The 18,862-nt window shown below is 46.5% G+C and overlaps 1 protein-coding gene across 2 annotated transcripts in view; it reads right to left on the minus strand.

The window, feature by feature from the left end:
• LOC149307619 (F-actin-capping protein subunit beta isoforms 1 and 2) overlaps window positions 1-18,862 on the minus strand; it is a 45,497-nt gene that overhangs the window by 14,143 nt on the left and 12,492 nt on the right. For both annotated transcript variants that reach the window (XM_089534111.1, XM_089534110.1), the window contains exons 2-4: window positions 15,093-15,182; window positions 6,504-6,625; window positions 4,669-4,782 (exon numbers count right to left, since the gene is read on the minus strand). In XM_089534111.1, the coding sequence (XP_089390237.1) occupies window positions 4,669-4,782; window positions 6,504-6,625; window positions 15,093-15,182 (326 nt within the window). The remainder of the gene's footprint in view (window positions 1-4,668; window positions 4,783-6,503; window positions 6,626-15,092; window positions 15,183-18,862) is intronic.

Raw genomic sequence — 18,862 nt, forward strand, 5'->3', positions numbered from 1 at the left:
GCCAGCCATGTTCATGGTCCAGCTAGCTCTGAGTCCTAAGACTAGACTCCATGCGCCTGAGGAAGTCCATTATAATCCAGGACTGCTCGCACTAAAATAAATCTGCTGTAATAAATAAGTCTTAAAGGTGCCACCTCCCAAAAGGCAAACAAAAGCCTGAACTCTCAACTAGAAGTCAAAATGATTAAACTGAGGAGAGTATACCTTGGCTATATCATGAAATGTCATGATTCCCTGGAAAAGACAGTGACGGTGCCAAGTAAAGTGGAAGGAAACAGGGAAGCAGGACAACCACATTTCAGATGGATTGATTCAAACAAGGAAGCTCTGAGTTTGCAAGACCTGGAGATGATGACCAGGGCTCTTGGAGCCAAGAAAAAGTTGAAGCTGACTTGACCACACTTGACAACAAAAGGTGCCACAGAAAGCTTTGTTGTAGTTGTAGCTTTAAACTGTAGCCCTAATGGCAACTAGTTTTGGTGAGCCTTAGTAGTGTATCTGCAACCCATCGCATTTAAAAAGTACTCTTCCATGTTACGCCCCGATTGGTAAACCACAAGCCCCATCGACGCAGTTTGATCATGGAAGCGAGGCAGGATGTGAAAGGAACAGGTGAAATATTGAATTCTGTAATATCTGTACAAAGAGTGGGACCTTCAGGAATTTTGCTGCAGGGAGGGTGGAGGAACCATTAGCCTCCCCAGACCAGATGTATCTTCACCACAGCTCCAACAAATCCGTCCCAAAGAGCAGCCGTGGCTTTTATGCAGGTATTTGGCAGATTCTTTCCAGACGCACGCTCACATGCACACAGGTGCGAACCACCCTTGAGCAAACATACCAATCCGATTCGGTATGCATACCCCTTGCTGCCAGGTAGCACATCTGGTTGACGGCTGGGCAGCTTTGACTAGGCAGGGCAACCAACAAGAGAACAAAAGGGGGATTCAGAGGAGAAGAGGAAGGCTTAGCGGCCGCCAGTGAGGATTCACACAGAGGCTCCTGGAGAGGGGATGCTTGAACTCTAAAGCCTTTCACTCCCTGCCCTGTTTCGCCTCGTACTTCCATCTTCCCCTGAAGTTTCCAGACTGAGCGTTTGGGAAGGTTATTGAGGCAAGAGAAGTAGGGTTGCTCAGCTGTCAAGAAGGTTCTGGGAGTCAAAGGTGGGTTTCCATCGGTGAAGAGGAGCTAAAGCAAGGCATAGGATCCTTCTGAGTGCTCCTAGATAGGCTTTTGGGCCATGGCAGTGCGAGGAGACTGGATGGTGCTACTTCTTGGCCAACCCTGCACTCTTTTCTTCTCTCCAAACACTCAGAAGAAGATCCCTCTTGCACTAGAGCTAGATGCCCTGGGGACACTGCAGCATAGGAGTATTTGCTCCGCATCTGGGCATCTGAAGCAGAGAAGGGGATTTCTAGCACAAATCTGGCCCACTGAGGCTTCCTGGCCAGACTGTGGAATATGAGACGCACAGTCAAGTTTATCCCCTTCTTAGGTAGGGATCCCACTCTTACTTCCAACATTGTCTCTTATTTCCAATTAATCGCCAATTTGATGTAGGGGTGAGTTTTGCCCAACCAGCTTCTATTTTTCTCTCCTTCCTCGACTATCTCGCTTGTGTTGAATTTTAGCTTCTCAAAGGTCTATAGGGCACAGGCCTGGTTTCTTGTCATCTGGAAAGCACTGATGGTGCTTTATAATTAAGTGAATAATAAAACATACAACTGGCCATTTGAGGACTTTGGAGCTCACTGTTAATCCCAATCACACTTTCCTTTTCTCTTCGAAGTGGTTTGAGTGTGTTAGGCAATTTTTGCTCAGATGAATCCCAAGTGCTGTAGGCTATATTTTAGAGGAAGGACCTCCTTGCTTAGAAAGCCTTATGAAATCCATGAGGTTGCCAAAAGTCAACACGCAACTTGCAATGCATTTCATGTCACACGTACATTAATGTTACACACACTCTGGGGACAGAGGCTATCTCTATATTAATGTGGCTCAATAAGAACTTTTAACAAAGTGAGATGGCACCAGGAGAGAAGTTTCACCTGCTTACTATAAAACCTTACCTGGGTCACCTCTGAGCCCCCCTGGAGCAAAGACCTGGCCAGAAGAAAGAGAAGAGGGGGAAAAGCAGCCACATATTCTCGGCGCGGAGATATGAGTCTGATGCACCTGGATTCAATCTTTCAGAGACTCCCTGCTGCAAAAAGCTGTGGCAAATTATTGTGGCCAAGGAGGGGGGGGGGGTTGTCACAAGAGTTTATACGCGCATGAGCCAAGGGCAATAAAGCAACTTCAAAAGGCTTTCACCCCCACCCTGCGAAGTCCCAGGTCTGCCTGCATCAGGTTTGCATTCACATCCAGATGGTGGCATGCCTGTGGGAAAAGACCTAACGGAGGCGGAGAGAGCTCAGAGATGCATTGTGAATGGCGAGGCAGAGAGAGATTATGGACAGGCTGCCTGCATCCCTGGAGCACAGCTGATGGTACAGGCCATCAATGGGAAAGTTGAAGTCCCAAAATTTCTTAGCTAGCATGGCTAATATTTTGAGAAAGCAGCAGCCTTTCCTTCAATGCACACAAACTCTTCCCGCACAGGACACATATGTGCTAGATCTCTGAGAGCTCCCATTGTATCTAGTAACGGAGGAGAAAAGTGTACCCTCATTGCCTTGTTTTTGTGTCCCAAGTGGCCAACAAGAGATGGAGCCTTGATTTTCTTCATGCTTGGGACAGAAAGACTTTCAGGTTTGAAATACAAAATCTTAAGTGCAGGAGAAAAGTAGAAGTGGAGAGATGTTTACCACTCCTAGAGATGAGATATTTAGGCTGCCAAAAGAAGACTAGGTTGCGAGGACAGTGGGGCACACCCCCATTTTCTCACCCCATTATTTTGAGGTGTGTGGTGGGGAATGCAGCGTCCCAAGTTCTCCTGGGGGGCTAATGCAGCCCCCCAACCGTCCACAATTATCCCTCCAGGGGAGATCTTCTTCATTTCAGATGGACCCTCCAATATGAGGGATCCTTCAAAGGGTGCCACCAAAAGCAATGAACTATTAAAGGAAAGGAGCTTCGTGTACTTCAGACTGGAGCTAAAAGAAACATGCTTTTGAACTCAGCAGTGCTTGCAAACCCTACATGAACAAAGGTTGACTAAGACAATGGCGGGGGCTATCCCGCATTACTCCACACAAGGAATTAATAAAAGCAAAACAGAACCAGCCCTTGAAAGAAAACCAGGCAAGGAGTGCCGTTTCCTTGATGACGGAAAGCCAGTTTCTGCCATATTGCCCATCTGGCCAATGGCCGTCACGCCTCGTCGTCATGAATTTACTTGAGAAATGCTGATGGTTCGGCGGTCTTCCCGCAAAGGAGCCTTGCCTCAACCCGCTTCTAAGGACCCTTCCTTCAAAACAATCAGGGATGATTACATTCTACAATTGGATCCATCTTTTCCTCAGTCCACCCCCCACCCCACCCCACACAACTAAAGGACGGGGAACGTCAAAGCAGATAAGTGCCTCCAGACCTACAGCTGTACTCCACGCTTGGGTTTCTGGGGCCAAAGATGGGCTCGTTCTCGAAAAGGCAAGAAATCTGCAATCATGCACCTCCTCAATACACTGGAAAAGCATCTGGCTTGACAAAACCCACTCAGAAATAACACAAGTTTGCTCCAACTTGGAAACGGACTGAAGCACCGACGATGCAAGACTGGATTGTTAAGGTTGCTGAGAGTCAACAAACTAGTGTGGGTTTTAAAAGACAAACCGACTGAAGACTTTTTGAGACTGGAAAGTGTTTATGAGCTCCTTGAGCAACCACAAATCCAACCACGCATGAATGTGTGTCATGCCTACTAGTCATTTTAGTCGATTGGGTATTGACTTACAAGTTGGGTCTCTCTTATCTGGAATTCCAAAATTTGACATTGCTTTAATATTATGTATCTGCTTTAGTTTAGTTTAGTTACATATGGAAATGTATTTTGCTTTATTTGTCAATTCTTTTGTTTTGTTTTGTTTTGGGGCTGGTGGACATTTTCAATTTAATATTTAAAAATGATGGCAGTGAGTCCTTGAGAGCCTCACTTGGTCTCTGAGCCACATTCTGCCCATCTTTGAAGTGTGCCAAAACAAGATGCCCCCAGACAGAGGATGGGATGGGGGCAACAGTTTGGGGAGGAAGCCCCCTGCTTTCCAATGGACACCCTCTCCAGGCTCCGGCTGCCAGACTAGAAGATTAAATCTGCTAGAAAGGAAACCACCTTCAATCATGGCTAAAGAGAGGGGAGCACTTGTTATTCTACGACATTCCAAACCTGCGGCAACAGGTTGTTTCCTGTAACCTAAGGCTGGTTTAGATTTGGGCTGAATCTGTCTGTGATGCCCATATCGGGGGGAGCCTAAAATAAGAGAGAAAGAAAGGGAGAAACCAACCCCATCAACTAAGTGCAGCTGGGGAACCACAGCCTTCGGTTAGACCTTAGCTGCAAAATTAAGGCTTGCTGAGAAGCAGGGGGCAGGAAGGAGATAATACTTTGCTCCGAAATCTTGCAGTCTCAGCAACTTTCCTTAAGAGGAATTAAACGGTTTCATTCCTGTCCTGAGGGTAATGCCCACCTCCTCCCCTCAAACAGACAGATGATAAGAGAAGCTGACATACAAGTCTCTGTACTGGTCAAAGGCGTTGTTCGCTTCCACCTCCAGCTTTCGCAGGCGAGCAGAGGGCATGGCGCCATCTTCCAGAGGCGGGTCATATTTGTTGCTCCATGGTGATCTGCAGAAGAGAGAGAGAAATCATCAGTGTGTTAAGTACTGAAACATATTACTCCCCCAGAAGGAGGTATCCCCATTCTTGCTCACTTTTGTCATTGGTTTTGCAGTATTTACAACACATCCTACAACATGACTAGGTTCTCTGCCATATAAAGCTTACACTATAAGGACTGGTCTATATGTGCAGCAGAATGAGATGGACAAGTCAACTGTAGTCCATCCTCTTAAGAGAAAGGGCTCTTTAAAATCATCAGTAGTTTTCAAAGGGCTTCAATAGCGACTAGCAGCTTTTGCTGACTTGTCTGGAAGACTTACATAGAAACGTGAAGAGAAACAGAGCTGAGCCATCCTTCACTTAAGATCCTTGGGAGTAAAACGTTATGCTTTTTCGGTGGTTTAAGAATAACCGCCTGGTTTTAAAGCAAGTAACCACTCAGCAAGTATTCTTTCTCTCTGGTATCTCCCATCTCCTTCCTCTCTTTTAACAAGGTGGGTTTGATTTAATTGTGGTTAACAATTCATAATGTTACCCCTCCACAGACTGAAAAAATGTCTTTATAAGCAGACAGGCACTCAAAACACATTTAATGGCTTAGGCGAAAGGCTGTTTTGAAGAAAGACAGATGGATAAACCCACTTGGGCTGAGAGCGATGGGGTCCTAGCTTGCCTACACAGGAGAACTATTCCGGTTGTAACTAAAGGGTTTCAAACTGGGCCGCTGGCACTAACTTCACCCCATAAGGATTCCATTTAAGAAAGGCGATCAAACAAGGAAGGATAGAAACACTGGAGGGAAATTCAGGGGGCCTTGGAGTTTTAAAATGTATGTACACGTGTGCGTATGTGTGTGCATTTTTAAAGGATCGGCTTTGGCTCTCCAGATGTCTCGGCTATTGACTTCCCCCAGATGTGAGTGTTAATTGGCATTCCCTCGCCAGCTGTAGGGACAGAGGTTGAATGGGGCATTTCTTTCTCCCCGACCGCTGGCTGGGACCAAAGGCAGCTTTTACATCCTCCAAAAGGAACTGCTTTGTTACCATACGGAAAACACTTGCCCTCAGAAATGAGAAGGCATGCTGGAGATTGGCAAGATAAATGTGACAAATGGCTCCCTGACCCTGAAAACATGTGGCCACAAGACCAAGGCCTCAAAACGGTATGATGGGAAAGGGATACTATTTCCGTTTTCATCTGCAGTGTACCAGGACATTTATTATATGATGGGAAAAGGATACTATTTCATATTTTCATCCGCAGTCTACCTTTACATTTATTATTCTTACGTTGTTCGTGTCTCTCCTGCTTTCTTTCATAACAATGGGACCACAGCCAGCTTAGAAATGAGCGAAGACAGTACAGATCGAAAATATACAAAAGCATCCGTAGTGTGTGTGTGTGCATCTTAGTGTAATTTCAAACCATCTATAGCAATGGTGAGAACCTTTGGTCATCCAGATGTTGTGGACTCCCAGAAGTCCCTGCCAGCATAATCAATGGCCAGGAATTATGAGTGAGACAGTCCCAAACTGTGTGGTGTAGTGGCTTGAGTGTTGGACTATGACTCTGGAGAGCAAGGGTTTGATTCCCTCCTTGAGCACTGAGTCACACTTCCTCTGCGCTCCCTGAAAGTGACACATCAATATTATTTGCTAGGAAGAGTGGAGAAATCCATGCTCCACAGTTAAAGACTCCAACCCTGTGGAGAAAAGCAAGACAGTCACCTGTATGAGTCTCCATCTCTATTGTAGTCGCACAGCAAATAATCCTTTCCCACCACCTTATCGCGGGCAATCTTCAAAGGCTGGTCGACTGAGGACAGGAGATCTTCACACAGGCTTGGGACCTGAATTGGGGGGAAAGTGGGAATGAGACAGATAGTCTTCTTAGCAACAAGCCACAATTAAAACAAGCAACGGCTTTTTGCAATGCATAAATGTGCGCTGTGATTGATTTGGCGTTAACTCTGACTTGTTGCGGAAACCACAAATGGCACAGCCGAGGACCACACAAACCTGTCTTTCCTGTCGCCAGTTCCGTTTCCCCCCCCCCCCCCAAAGAGGGCACCTGGGGAAATATAGTTGCAGATCACAACAAGCTGTGGTCATGGTTTAAGTCACAACAAGCCATGATTTAAGCCACATTTTATGAGCAAACAACTATTATGGGTTAAGACCATGATTTGTGGATGCTAAACAAACCACATCACAAGAAGCCAGATTTCAACAAACCACATAATCATAATAATATCAGTAATAAGGCTTGTCATGATCTGCAAACACAAGTATTGTGTCCCACGTGAATAACAGAGTTGTACATTATGGTTCCAGTGTGACAGACCAACTAGTCACATCTCCTCATCTCTCACTGTTAAAGCATACTATGCACATTCATGTGGGCACCCTCCCTCCCCACAGCTCTAAACAAATGCAGGTCACGTTATCACACAACCACTAGTGTGGTCTCATAAAGCTAAATGTGTGTATATGTGTGTGTGCATGAAGAAGCCTGTCCCTTGCCAAACCAAGGGCTGTAAAGCAATTGGTGTTGGAGGGGGGGGGGTAAAAGTGGTAAACATTTATAATGGAGTAGAAATCCAAGAGCTGCTAAGAGAATAAGCTGCCCATGAACGGCAGCTTAATTTTTTCCACTAGCTCATGCTCTGGGTGGGGTTTAATATACTTTCCAGGAAACCTGCCAAACATTACCAGGCTAGTTAAATTTAAGAAAAGAAAATACATTTCCTTGACACGTGTCATTTTCCCTTTATATATATATATATATATATATATATATATATATATATATATGAGGATAGCACAGCAACACTGCAGCACAACTTTAACAATAGACGGGAAAGAGGGGCTGCGCTGTGGGTTGGTCACTTGTGAGTCCACAAGTTGCTACTCCATTGGAGTCACTGAAGTTGGGCCAATTCATTTTTCGGCCCACCATGAAGGTATCTTTTCCCCTTCAAAAATGGTTCGTCAAGTTTATTTTTAAACCCAGGCAAGTTAACCAAGGTGCAGGTGGTGTTGTGGTAGGAGTAAGTAACTTTTCCAAGCTCTGGTATGGAGATACTCATATCCTCCAGACAATTATTGCATTGCACAAGTCACCAGTTGCTTTCCACAGTCCTTCTAAAATCACTGCAACACAAGTAATTTATATTTAATCCTGCTTTTAACTCTGTATTGCCTTGAATTTTATTTATCCAACTTTGCTCCCTTGCTACTGGTCACTGACCAAAATAAATATACATATGTATGTTTCCACAGTGTGTTTCACACATGAAATGGGTCTTTCAAAATCTTTCAAGGGCCTCCTTATAACCTCCCCAAGAAGTGATAATCTGCCCAGAAGGTTCTCCATTTGAAGTCCATCCAACCAGGAGCAGGGCTTTCTTAGTGGTAGCCCCAGAAACCTAGCATTCTCTCAGAGGTTAGTTTTCCTCCTCTCTAGTTTCTCTTTGGAAAAAGAGCTCAGAATTTTTCCTGTCTCATTGGCCATCTGGGCTGTATAACGGTCCGTTTTGCCACTGTGATGAGTTGCGTGCTTGTTGTCATTTCAACCGAATCGACGAACCCATGGAAGGGTTGATTCACGTTGCCCACCCTGAAATCGGAGACAAGACTGGACTTTTTGTCCCTTCAAACAGGGGAATGAATAACAGCACTATCCGGAATTGGGTTGCAGAAGGGGAGGGAAATACCACCCGAAAAGTGGTAACGTTTTGAAGAGGGCAAGGGAGATCGGTTGTAGACAAAGAGGAAGACAAATTGAAAGAACAAGGCTGCCATATCAACAGCGGATGTCAAACAAGGCTCCCCTTGTCCTCCCGAAATGCTAATCTGGCTGGAGTTAGTCAACCAGGTAGGAGGACAACGTTTTAATTAAACAATAAAGGCCTTTGGCTCGCCTCGACCGCCAGGACAAGTGGCCACCTGTGCCCAGGAAAGAAACCAGACACCCTCATGAGCAGCTGGCCAAACCCTCGCTTCCTGCTCCGAAATTGGGATGCCGACGGGGGAAAAGTTAAGGTTCCAAGAAGCAGGCCTTTATCAAGATGGGATTCATGTCAGGTTATGGGGAACAAGCCCTTTTGGGATTTGAGCCAACGCAAGAACGCACTCGAGCATCAACCTCCTGAGGTTCTACTGAAGAAAAGTGGATGCGGTTGGTGGGGGAAGACCTGGCATTGGGGTCTTTACCCCATTCAAACTTTGGTGTGTGTTCTGGATGAAGTATGATGGCAACTAGGGGAAAAAGTCCCAGCAGAAAGCAACATCTGATGTTTGTGAGCACTGTGAAAGGCACCTACTCCTTCTAAAAATTGACAGAGTGATGGTGAAGGATTCTCAGAGACTCCTATCTAGTTCATGAGCTTCCAGCAAGCCGGCTGAAAAAGAACTTCCGTTTCAAGCCAAGCAACCGTACGCAGCTTCAATTAGCAAAAGTGCATGCATCCAGTTGTAACTGACACCTTCCCAGCGGTGAGTTGGCCAGAAGTCAAAAAATCCAAAGCGGTCTCAGAGCAGATTTTCCCTTACGCTCTCAGGCCACCATTTTTTCCTCCAGTGTGTCCGTGGGGTTACCATGGGTGGATGGGCATGCAAAGAACTCGGCCCCATAGCTTCCCACAGTTGCCCAACCCTGCCCTATAGGAAGCAGCCTTCTTCCAAAACAAGACTTCCAGAACAAATCAAGACAGAAGACAAGCCCTAAACAAACCCTAAACGGACAAGGATTGCTATTTAATTGCATTGCAAACGTCTCCAAAGCTCTGGTTCTCATTTGAATTCTTATGGGACAGACGTCACCACTACGGAAGTGAAAAATGAGAGACGGTTAATGTTGGGGGGGGGAGCCTGAAAATACACTTGACAGCTCAAGCCAACGAGAGAAGCCAACGCTCCTACAACAACAAACTACACTGGCACTACACCCACGCATCCACCCCAGCCAGCACCAGCTAGATTTCTGCCACTTTCGGACGGCATCTAATAAAACTTAATTCTAATTCTACTGAGTCATCCGGCAGGCTTTTAAACATTTCCTCTCGTGGCAGAAAAACAGGTCCAACGGCCTAACGTCCATTACAGAAATGAGAAGCCAGAATCTCGGAATTGTGCCCACGTCCATGGATGTATAGTTGGCGCTTGAATTTCAGTGGTGGCACGGTAACAGATGTGTTTGTGCATTGCTGAATCCCTCCTCAGGGACAGGCCATAATTCAGCAGTTGATCACCTGGTGTGCATACTTCCCACTCCATCAAAAGGAATGAGTTTTCAGTGATACTGCCCAAGATCTTGGAGAGCTGCTGTCCCAAAGCAACTTCTAGGCTCCCTCAAGATGGAAGATCCCAGCTTTCTCCTCTGCAGCCATCCTTCTTTGGCCTGGGGGTCTCTAGATGTCAAACTAGAGTGTAGGATATAAATGCTTTACCAGCCTTGCTTCTCAGGGGACATCTGGACGTGAGAAAGAAGAGGCACAGATTCCATATTCCTCTGGACAGAGTGGTCTACAGCTCCCATCAGCCCCACCCAGCAATGGTAAGAGATTGTGGGAGTTGTGGTACAAAACCTTCAGGAGAAGAAACTTGGTGGTGAGGAAAGTAATTCTTCTGAAATAGTAACTGTCAACTTGATGCTTATTCATGTATTTGTCACAGCAGGCGTCCCCAGAGCTGGTTCTCCAGATCTTCCACCCTTCTCCAAAATGTTCATTACACACCGTGGTTTGGAAATTCCAGTATATAGGAGGGAAAGCCCATAAAACAAAGCCATCTTCCATGTTCCAATTACTGCAAGTGACAGATCGCAGACATGAGCGAAGTTCTGTTAACACCGTCCCATGGGCTTTGAGCCGGCCAGCGTGCCATTCCCAAGACATCTCCCTCAATTAGTTCAAATCCTCAAGTGCCACGGCCAACCAATTAGAGACGTCTAAAGAATGCGGCCCTAAAGCCTTACCCTTGCATGGGTTTGGCTTGGCAATGCAAAATTATCCACTCTGGGTCAAAGCAGCCTTGAGACAAGATTTCCACTTAGCAGAAACCATTGGGTGACAGGCATAACAGCCTTGATTTCCCCATGCCTGCTGGTTTCAACAGATTTTTAAAGTATCTGAATCCACCATAGCTCACAGAAAAGAGTGTTGGGATAAAGTTTTGGATTCTCAAACGTCCTTTTTCAAGATTAAATCTGTCTTTGGTATACAGTCAGCGAGCGACGCTCGAATGAAGCCCAATTTTAGCCGAGACCCTTCTTGGCCGCCTGGGCATGTTTAAAAAAAGAGGTCTTAAAACGAGTTCCGAATGCCTTGATGGTAATCTTCTCTAAGCTGAAGACATTTCCATTTACAGCCACGCTTGCTGAGTGGAAAACTGGCTTGCACCGAGGGGGCACTGTGCTAATGGTGCCAAGTCCCCTCGTTTCAGCCAATAACTCTCAATTTGGAGCCGCTGCAGCTGCTTTCGGCACGAAGGACCGCAAAACCGCACCGTGCCTGACGCCTTTCGGAAAGAACGCCAAGTTCACAAAGGCCACCCTTTTGAACCCCTGCAGCTGTCGGTGAGCAAGGTGTGTTTGAGCAAGCCAGAAAGGATGAGAGGCTATCCAAGCTTTGGCAGGCATCCTGGCAATGCCCTGTGCCTTGGTTCTCTCCCCAGCCCACCTCGAGAGTCGCTAGTCCTAAGGAAACCCACACTTACTAAGCCTTTCCCCCTGCATCTGAGTCTTTCCCAACCTGGTTGTCATTCAAACAACCTGCAGTTGTTAAGCCAGAATGCATGTAAATAGGAGAGATGTGTTTGTTCACCTGAAGCTAAGGATGAAAGTTTGGTTTGGATATGGAGGGCAATTCCCCAAAAGCACAGATGGCAGCTTTGGACACAGAATGGGCTTTTCAATCTTCAAATGCCTGACTCTGGAGCCCCTGCAATGTTCTAGTCCTCGTGGTGGCAAAGAAAAGCTTGAAAACGTCCATGGACGGTGGCTGCTGCAAATGTCGGAGCCAGAAAGATTTCCACAGGTCAGGAGGCAGAGTTTCAAGATTCTTCAGAAGATCTGCCTCTTCCTCTTTGGGGGAAAAGGGACCATAGATGAACGGTAAAGCACCAGATTTGTTTGCCAAAGGTCCCCAGATTCAATCCTTGGCATCTCCCATTGAAAAGCAACAACCACCAGGAAAGCAAGTAGGTAGAAAGGCCTTTCCCTGCCAGACAGACTGGAAAAAGGCTAAACAGTCTAATCCCAGGGGAGGCAAATGGCTCACCCAGAAGCCTTTTGTTACTACCACCACCCAATATATTCTTCCCATTCTCATAATTTATCAGGTTGCAGAGCTCAACACTGAGGACAGACTAAGTCAAACTGTGGGACTCACTGTCCCAAGATACAGTGATGTCTACCAACATGGCAGCCTTAAGAGGGGACTCAATGAATTCATGGACGATGGGCCCATCAGTTGAAGTTGACTACACATCACCTCCAGTATGAGATAGATTTTGTGTCGCTGTATATCTGCTGCTGAGAAACAGGAGAGGGATGTGGCTGCTTCATTTATAGTCTTGTTATAGTCCCGCAGCCCAACGCAAAACATTCAAGAGAACATCACAAAAGGATAAAGGGCACCTAGAGAGCCAAAACAACCTCGGAGGCGGACAACGGCACTGTTTCAGAGGTGTGGCTTTAAGGGAAGCCTTGCCCTTTTTAAAAAGGAAAAGAAAAGCACAACAGGCACGCCACCAAGAAAACATTTTCTTGGGATGAAGCTGTGGAGCTATGACTCAGACACATATCCGTTTCCTAACTGTTGAATAATCTGGAGTCTAAGCAGGGCTGGGGAAAGTCATGTTAAATACATGGACTGGGTTCCTGGGGGTCTGTCAACCTTACACCCCTCACTTCTGATCTTATCAAACCTCTCCTTTTACATTGCTTCCTAACACAAAAGAGGGGGAGAGACCAATTTAAGCATGTGACAGCATGACAAGTACTTAGGTCTCTTTCACGTTACACAATCAACAGCAGTTTGAAGCCACTTTAAAACTCCACAGCTCCATTCTTGAAGCCTGGGGTGTGTACTTTTATAAGGGACTAGCAGTTTCCAGGAAAGAATTCTGAATACCTCAAGAAACTGCAAATCCCAATGGATGGCCCCATAGCCGTTAAAGTGGGATCAGAGTACAATAAGCATGTGGTATGAAAAAGAGACTCTGGACTAACTTTGGCACCTGACCTTGTTTAGTCCTTGGACAAAGAGATGCTGAGAAATGGAAAATGTTCACATATTATACATAGGAACCTACTCTATTAAACAACAAATCCCCTGCTGGTCCTGCAATCTAATCTATGTGATGAAATGCAGACACGCAGGATGTCAGCTGCAGGACATGGGCAAAACCACCACAGACTTGCATCCATGCTTCAGGAGCCATAAATCTACAATCCTGACCAGGAAGACAGTGCAATCCAAGGCCAGGCATTTCAGCTCAGAACATTGCAGACTCTCTAATTTGTCCTCCTTTGATACTGAGGTGCCTTCTTCTTTAGCCGTTTTGGACAAAAAGGGGGGGGGGGGGGGACTGGATCTATAGACTTAAGACCCTAACACTACATGACCACAGTATAGAGGATAATACCATTATCCACTGAAGAATCCTGTAAACAGTATTCTACACTCCCATCCTGGATGCTGTGCAGTTTCATCTTCAGTAATTGAACTTGTGGAAACTTGTGCCTTATTTTATGTCTATAATCCTATTTATTAATTGCTTAAAGAGAGAGAGAAAAAGAGAGACAGACAGTCAGACAGACAGACTTAACTGCATCCTTCTGGAATCCAGGTTGAGCTTGGGACAAGTGCTGTAAGTGTGCATTTTCAACACCAATACATTATATTATATTATACTTGCATATATTTATTGGACACACAGCCATGCTAAATCATCCGTACATCTAGAAGAATCTGCTATCAGCCAGGCCAGGGCTTGAGTTTCACCATCTCCCTGCTCCCAGAAAGTGTACTAATTTACTCAATTATCCTAAAAACCCACCGCCTCCTGCTCCCAGTTTGCCCTCCGCCCGTCTCTCCCACCGCAATTTTCTCAAACTCTCCCGTGGGCTGACAAGACTCCAAGCTGTCCATTTCCCAATAATTAGTAATTAGACCCCGAGCCTGGCGCTCCGTGCCAAGGCAGATTACCGGCACCCGCAGCCGGGCTCCTTTCAGGCCGGGCTTCAGGGAGGCCCGTGACTGACAAGGGCTCTAATGAACGGTAATTACAGGCTCGGCCGCCTGAGAAAGCAGCAACAGATGTGGCAGGAGAGGGCCAGCCACGCAGCTCCTCCGCTAATGAACAAGGAAGCATCTTGGGGGGAGGCTGATGGAGGCAGTGACCCTGAAAAGGCCCTCCACCTGCTTCCCTAGATCATCGGGCCTTTGCGTTTCATGGTCAAGTTGGGTGCTTTTTCTCTTCTGTCAGCAGAATTCCACAAGGCAGAGAGTGTCTCCCCGCTCGACAAACTGCAGCCATGGGGACCTCGGGGTATCTGGTGTTAAGCTGCTTAAAGGAGGCATCCACCTTTGGGTTCAACAAGTTCAGCTGCAGGAATTTGGGGGTGGCAGGGTTGTGGGAGGAATGTGGATTTGAAGGAAGACACCCCCAAGGGGCCTTCCTTCACCTAGAAGAGGTGGAACAGAAAGGAGTTTCAGCTTTTCAGAGGACCTTCCCTCTACAAAGAGAGAGCGGGATGAAGTCTTAAAGCAGGGGTTCTTGAACTGGAAATGCAAATTGATAAGAAGGAACGAAAGCAAAAACCAATCCAAGCATCCACTTCCTTCTCTTCTGCACATTGATGTCCCACTGCAACATCACTAGAGGTTTGGGAACTGCCTTTCCCAGCCTAACAAGACCTTGCAGCTGGGCGGCAACTTGACCGAGTCTGTTTCTTTACCCCTAACCTTATGCATAAACACAGACAATCTATATGCTTTCAAACTACTGGTTGTTGGCTGGCCAGCAATCAGAACCCACAACCACAGTTTGGATTTGAAAGCTGACTAGCATTATGTCTGAATTGACAAGCTGCCTCTATAGCCAATGTTTTGCCTCCAGATCCCACTGATCCTAAGGGCAATTCATACACTGTGTTGGTGGTAGAGTAAGATAAGACTAGCAGCTCTACATCATGGTTTGGCATCACTAGGAACTGAAATGGTTAATGCCAAATCTGGCTTGCTGTGATATCTGGCCCAAGCAAGAGCCACAAGAAGAATCCTGTTGTAGCTTAAGGGACTCCACACTTACCAAATCGATCAGGTCACTGAGGTTTTTCTCAATCTGCTGAGGAGGCAGACGCCTCATCAAATCCAAGGCACAATCCAGCTGCTGGTCACTCTGCGGGAGAAACAGGAAAAGAGGTTACTCACACGCAACACAGAAGAGTGTATGAACACATGAAGTCGAACAAGTCAGAGTGGTCCATATAGCCCAAGACTATCCCAAAAACGTGGTTATTGGATTTTTGACTCCCAGAAGCCCCAGCCAAGCACAGCCAATGATAACAGATTCTGGGATCTGCAGCCCAACACCACCATGGGACCTGCTCTAATGGGCAAGGTTGCTGTCAAGTCTTGGGCTGCCTTTTTCAGCCTTGCTCACCCAAGGCCCTTTCATCTAGGTGTTGTAAAACGCCATAGTATTTTCAGTTTGTATGTACGGCCAGCTGAGAGGAAGAGCACCAACGCAACTGAAATGCCGGAAGAGAGTTCTGTGAATACAAGTCATTGCTAACAAGACAAATGAACAGATCCCAAACCAAAACAGGCTAGGAAAAAAAATCTCCCTAGAAGCCAAGATGACTAAAGATGAGACAGGCTGGCTATAACAGACATCTAAGAACTTAAATGTTTTTAATTCTATGGATAGTTTTAATTGTATTTTTAACTTATGATAATAACATTGATAATAACAGGTTGGAAAAGACAACTAGCTACCCATCCCCAAATGGTTTTTGCTCCAACCAATATGGAAGGCATTTGTGACTAAAGGCTAAAGACTAAATAACACCGGAGGGAAAGCAACGTCTGTTAGCTTTGGACAAGGAGAAGCAGTGCACACCGCAGGGAGCAAGACTGGAATTTGGTGTGTGTTTTTCTCCCTCAATCTCATTCTCTCTCTCTCTCTCTCTCTCAGAGAGCAAAGAACACGGAGCCCTTGGAGAAGATATTTTCCCCCAAGCTTGTTTCAGCAAGGAGCGGCACACAATTCGAGGCCGTGCAAGGCACCAAAAACTCCCCGCGCTCTGGCCTGTCATTAGCAAACAGTGTCAGCGCTTCCTCCTTTGCAGGCGCTCAAAATGCCAACCATGCAGGGAGCCTGGGAACCGACTCTTCGGTATGAATTCTTCAGCGGTCACAGCAAACGCACACCCTTGTGGCACAGAGCTTGCGGCTCCCAAAACAGACGGAGAAGATGCCAACGCAGCAGAGCCGGAGCCGGACAGGGGCGCTCCTTAAGCCGAGGGGGGAAACGCATCTGGATAACCTTACGGAACCACTCACAACAGACACGCAAAGGAGTGACTAGTCCACAAACACTTGTCTCTAGATCCTCCAGTGCAACTCTGTTGTCAATGGCCACCACAGAATCATGTTGAAGCACCTACAAATGCCTAGGGAAACTTTTTTCTCTAGGAATCTCTACATCTTCCATCGCAACTCTGTGGTCAACCTCCAGCAGAGTTGCACTGGAGGGCCTAGAGAAGGACAATCTGTGCTTATCCTTCATATCAGAATTGTGGACTGAATTCAAACCATGGTTTGAAGTTCTGGCCTGTAATGCAAGCTGTGTTTCGATGATACAGACACAATAACAAGCTACAGCTGGGGTTGAATGTAAGCCAACATGGAGCCACACACAAACACGTCTCCGATCACTTTGGACTTTCAAAGTGAGCAAAACTGGGGAACCTGTAGCCCTCTGAATCTTACCAGATCCCTTCAACATCACAGCCCATCTAGCAAGGGAGATGTAGTTCATTGTTCCTTAGCATCTGGAGGGGCACCAGCTTCCCATGCCTGGCTTGAAGGATTGCCTTAACTGGGCTTGTGAGTGGTTCAGAATTTTGCTTTGTAACTTGGGGGAAACTGAACCCCTCTGGTCTGTGCACACAAAGGCTGCTAGCCCAAGTTGCTCCCAGTAAAGAAGTCTGTTTCTTTCCTTTGCTTTTCTTTAGCACAGACACAGAAATCCATTCCACTCTTGCCTCTTCATCTCTCAGTCCCGCACCTCACCTTTCAAAGAAACCCTTTGTTTGGTTTGGCCGGTGAAGACGCAACTTTAGCTGCTAACCTCAGAAAGGAGATCCTTTTGACCACATATTGTCATTGCCTCCCACTGCTTCTTACACGTCTAGGGAAAAAAAAGAGAATGCACAGTTGCAAGGTCAGGGTCTTCAACTCCAAGATCGTGGGAACGCAAAAGGCTTGGCACGGCAGGGCCAGCTGGAATTGTTTAATGGGAGCAGAGAGGGAAAGAAAGAGATACTCAACCTCACCGGCTGCTTCCTTTTGCTCAATGACTCAGGTTTTGGACAAAAAGGACTAGAAATGTTACATACGCACTGAAAGATTTAAACTTTGTCACTCTAGGGATGCATTTGCACATGAGTAAACCTCAAAAGCACTCAGAATCAGAATGTAGTTTCTTATATTCCTTATATTCAGTTCAGACCAGTGACTGACCTCAGGAAAGGGATTTGTTTCCAAGACCCAAGATCTTTTTAATGGGAAAGGCACCAGATCTTATGTGATCTTGAAAGCCAAGCAGGGTCAAGCCTGGTTATTACTTGATTGAGGAACCACCAAGGAATAGGTGGCAGTGTAGGCTACTTTTCAAAGGAAGGCAATGGCAAACAACGTCTAGTCTGTGCCTGAGAAAGCCCTATGAAATGCATGGGGTTGCCCTAAGTTAACAGGCTACTTGAAGGCATGCACATCCAAAGTTCACAGACCCTCAGCATCACTGTTTAGACACAGGACAATGCAATGTCAATAGAAGTACAGTGTGCCCGTGCTATAGGCAGGCGCCCCATACGCGTCTTCCTACTTACATCATCTAAAGGACATTAAATTGGACATATGCCTGTCTGACCTAACAGCAAGTCACTGGTCAAATGCGGCTCCTTTTATCCCAGAGGGAGGAGGAGAGGAAGAGAACATAACCGTTGGCCCAAGGAAAAGGCAGTCTCCGGAGCCTGTATGCCAATCCCAGGGTGGGCTGCTGACGGAGCCAAGATCTTCAAGGCTTCGGGACTCAAAGGCGTATGGCAATCCTCCATCAAACTTGCAATCTCCGCTGCAGGAGCAAACTCCCGTGAAGGAGCAAGGAGCACAGAGGGGGGCTCTGGTTAAAAAAATTCCCATTTGGGCCGCTCTGGGACTGAGATCTGAGAGCCTGCAAGTTAACAGCGAGCCTCAGCCAAGGCAAAGCTCCTTTAATGAGTCTCCTGCAAAGATCTCCACGGGAATCTTCATGTCAGCATCTGTTTTGCTTTGTCTTACAGCTGCTTCCTTGACCCTTTTGTTCTCTTATTCTAGCCATTCCCTTTCAGGCATCTTATACCGCTGTATTTATGGTATTTATACCCCGCTCTTCAACCCTAAAGGCTCTCACTGTAATACGTATGATCATCTGTGTTAAATGTCCCCACTCCCAAGTACTTTGGGAAGTGGTGGAAAGGCCTCTAGGACAGTGGTTCTTGGGTCCTTCAGATCTTTTGGACTTCAACTCCCAGATGCCCCAGCCAACCTGCTCAACTGTTAGGAACTCTGGGGGCTGAAGTCCAAAGCGTCTGGGTGGCCCTGGGCAAGTCACTCTCTCAGGGTAAGAGGAAGGCCACAAGAAACATATAAGCAAACCTCCCCATTCTGAGTGGCAGATTCGCTGACCAAAACAGAAAACGTATCTGGGGTAGCCCTCTCGCCTAAACACAGGCAGAAGCGCTGCTTCCAGACGCAGGCTTCCCCTAAGAGATGTGGGACTCCATTTTGTGCCAAAGAGAGAGAGAGAGAGAA

The sequence above is a fragment of the Sceloporus occidentalis genome, unplaced genomic scaffold (assembly GCF_023333645.1).
Source record: "Sceloporus occidentalis isolate IW3139 unplaced genomic scaffold, rSceOcc1.0.p SCAF_8, whole genome shotgun sequence".
Classification (NCBI taxonomy): Eukaryota; Metazoa; Chordata; class Lepidosauria; order Squamata; family Phrynosomatidae; genus Sceloporus; species Sceloporus occidentalis.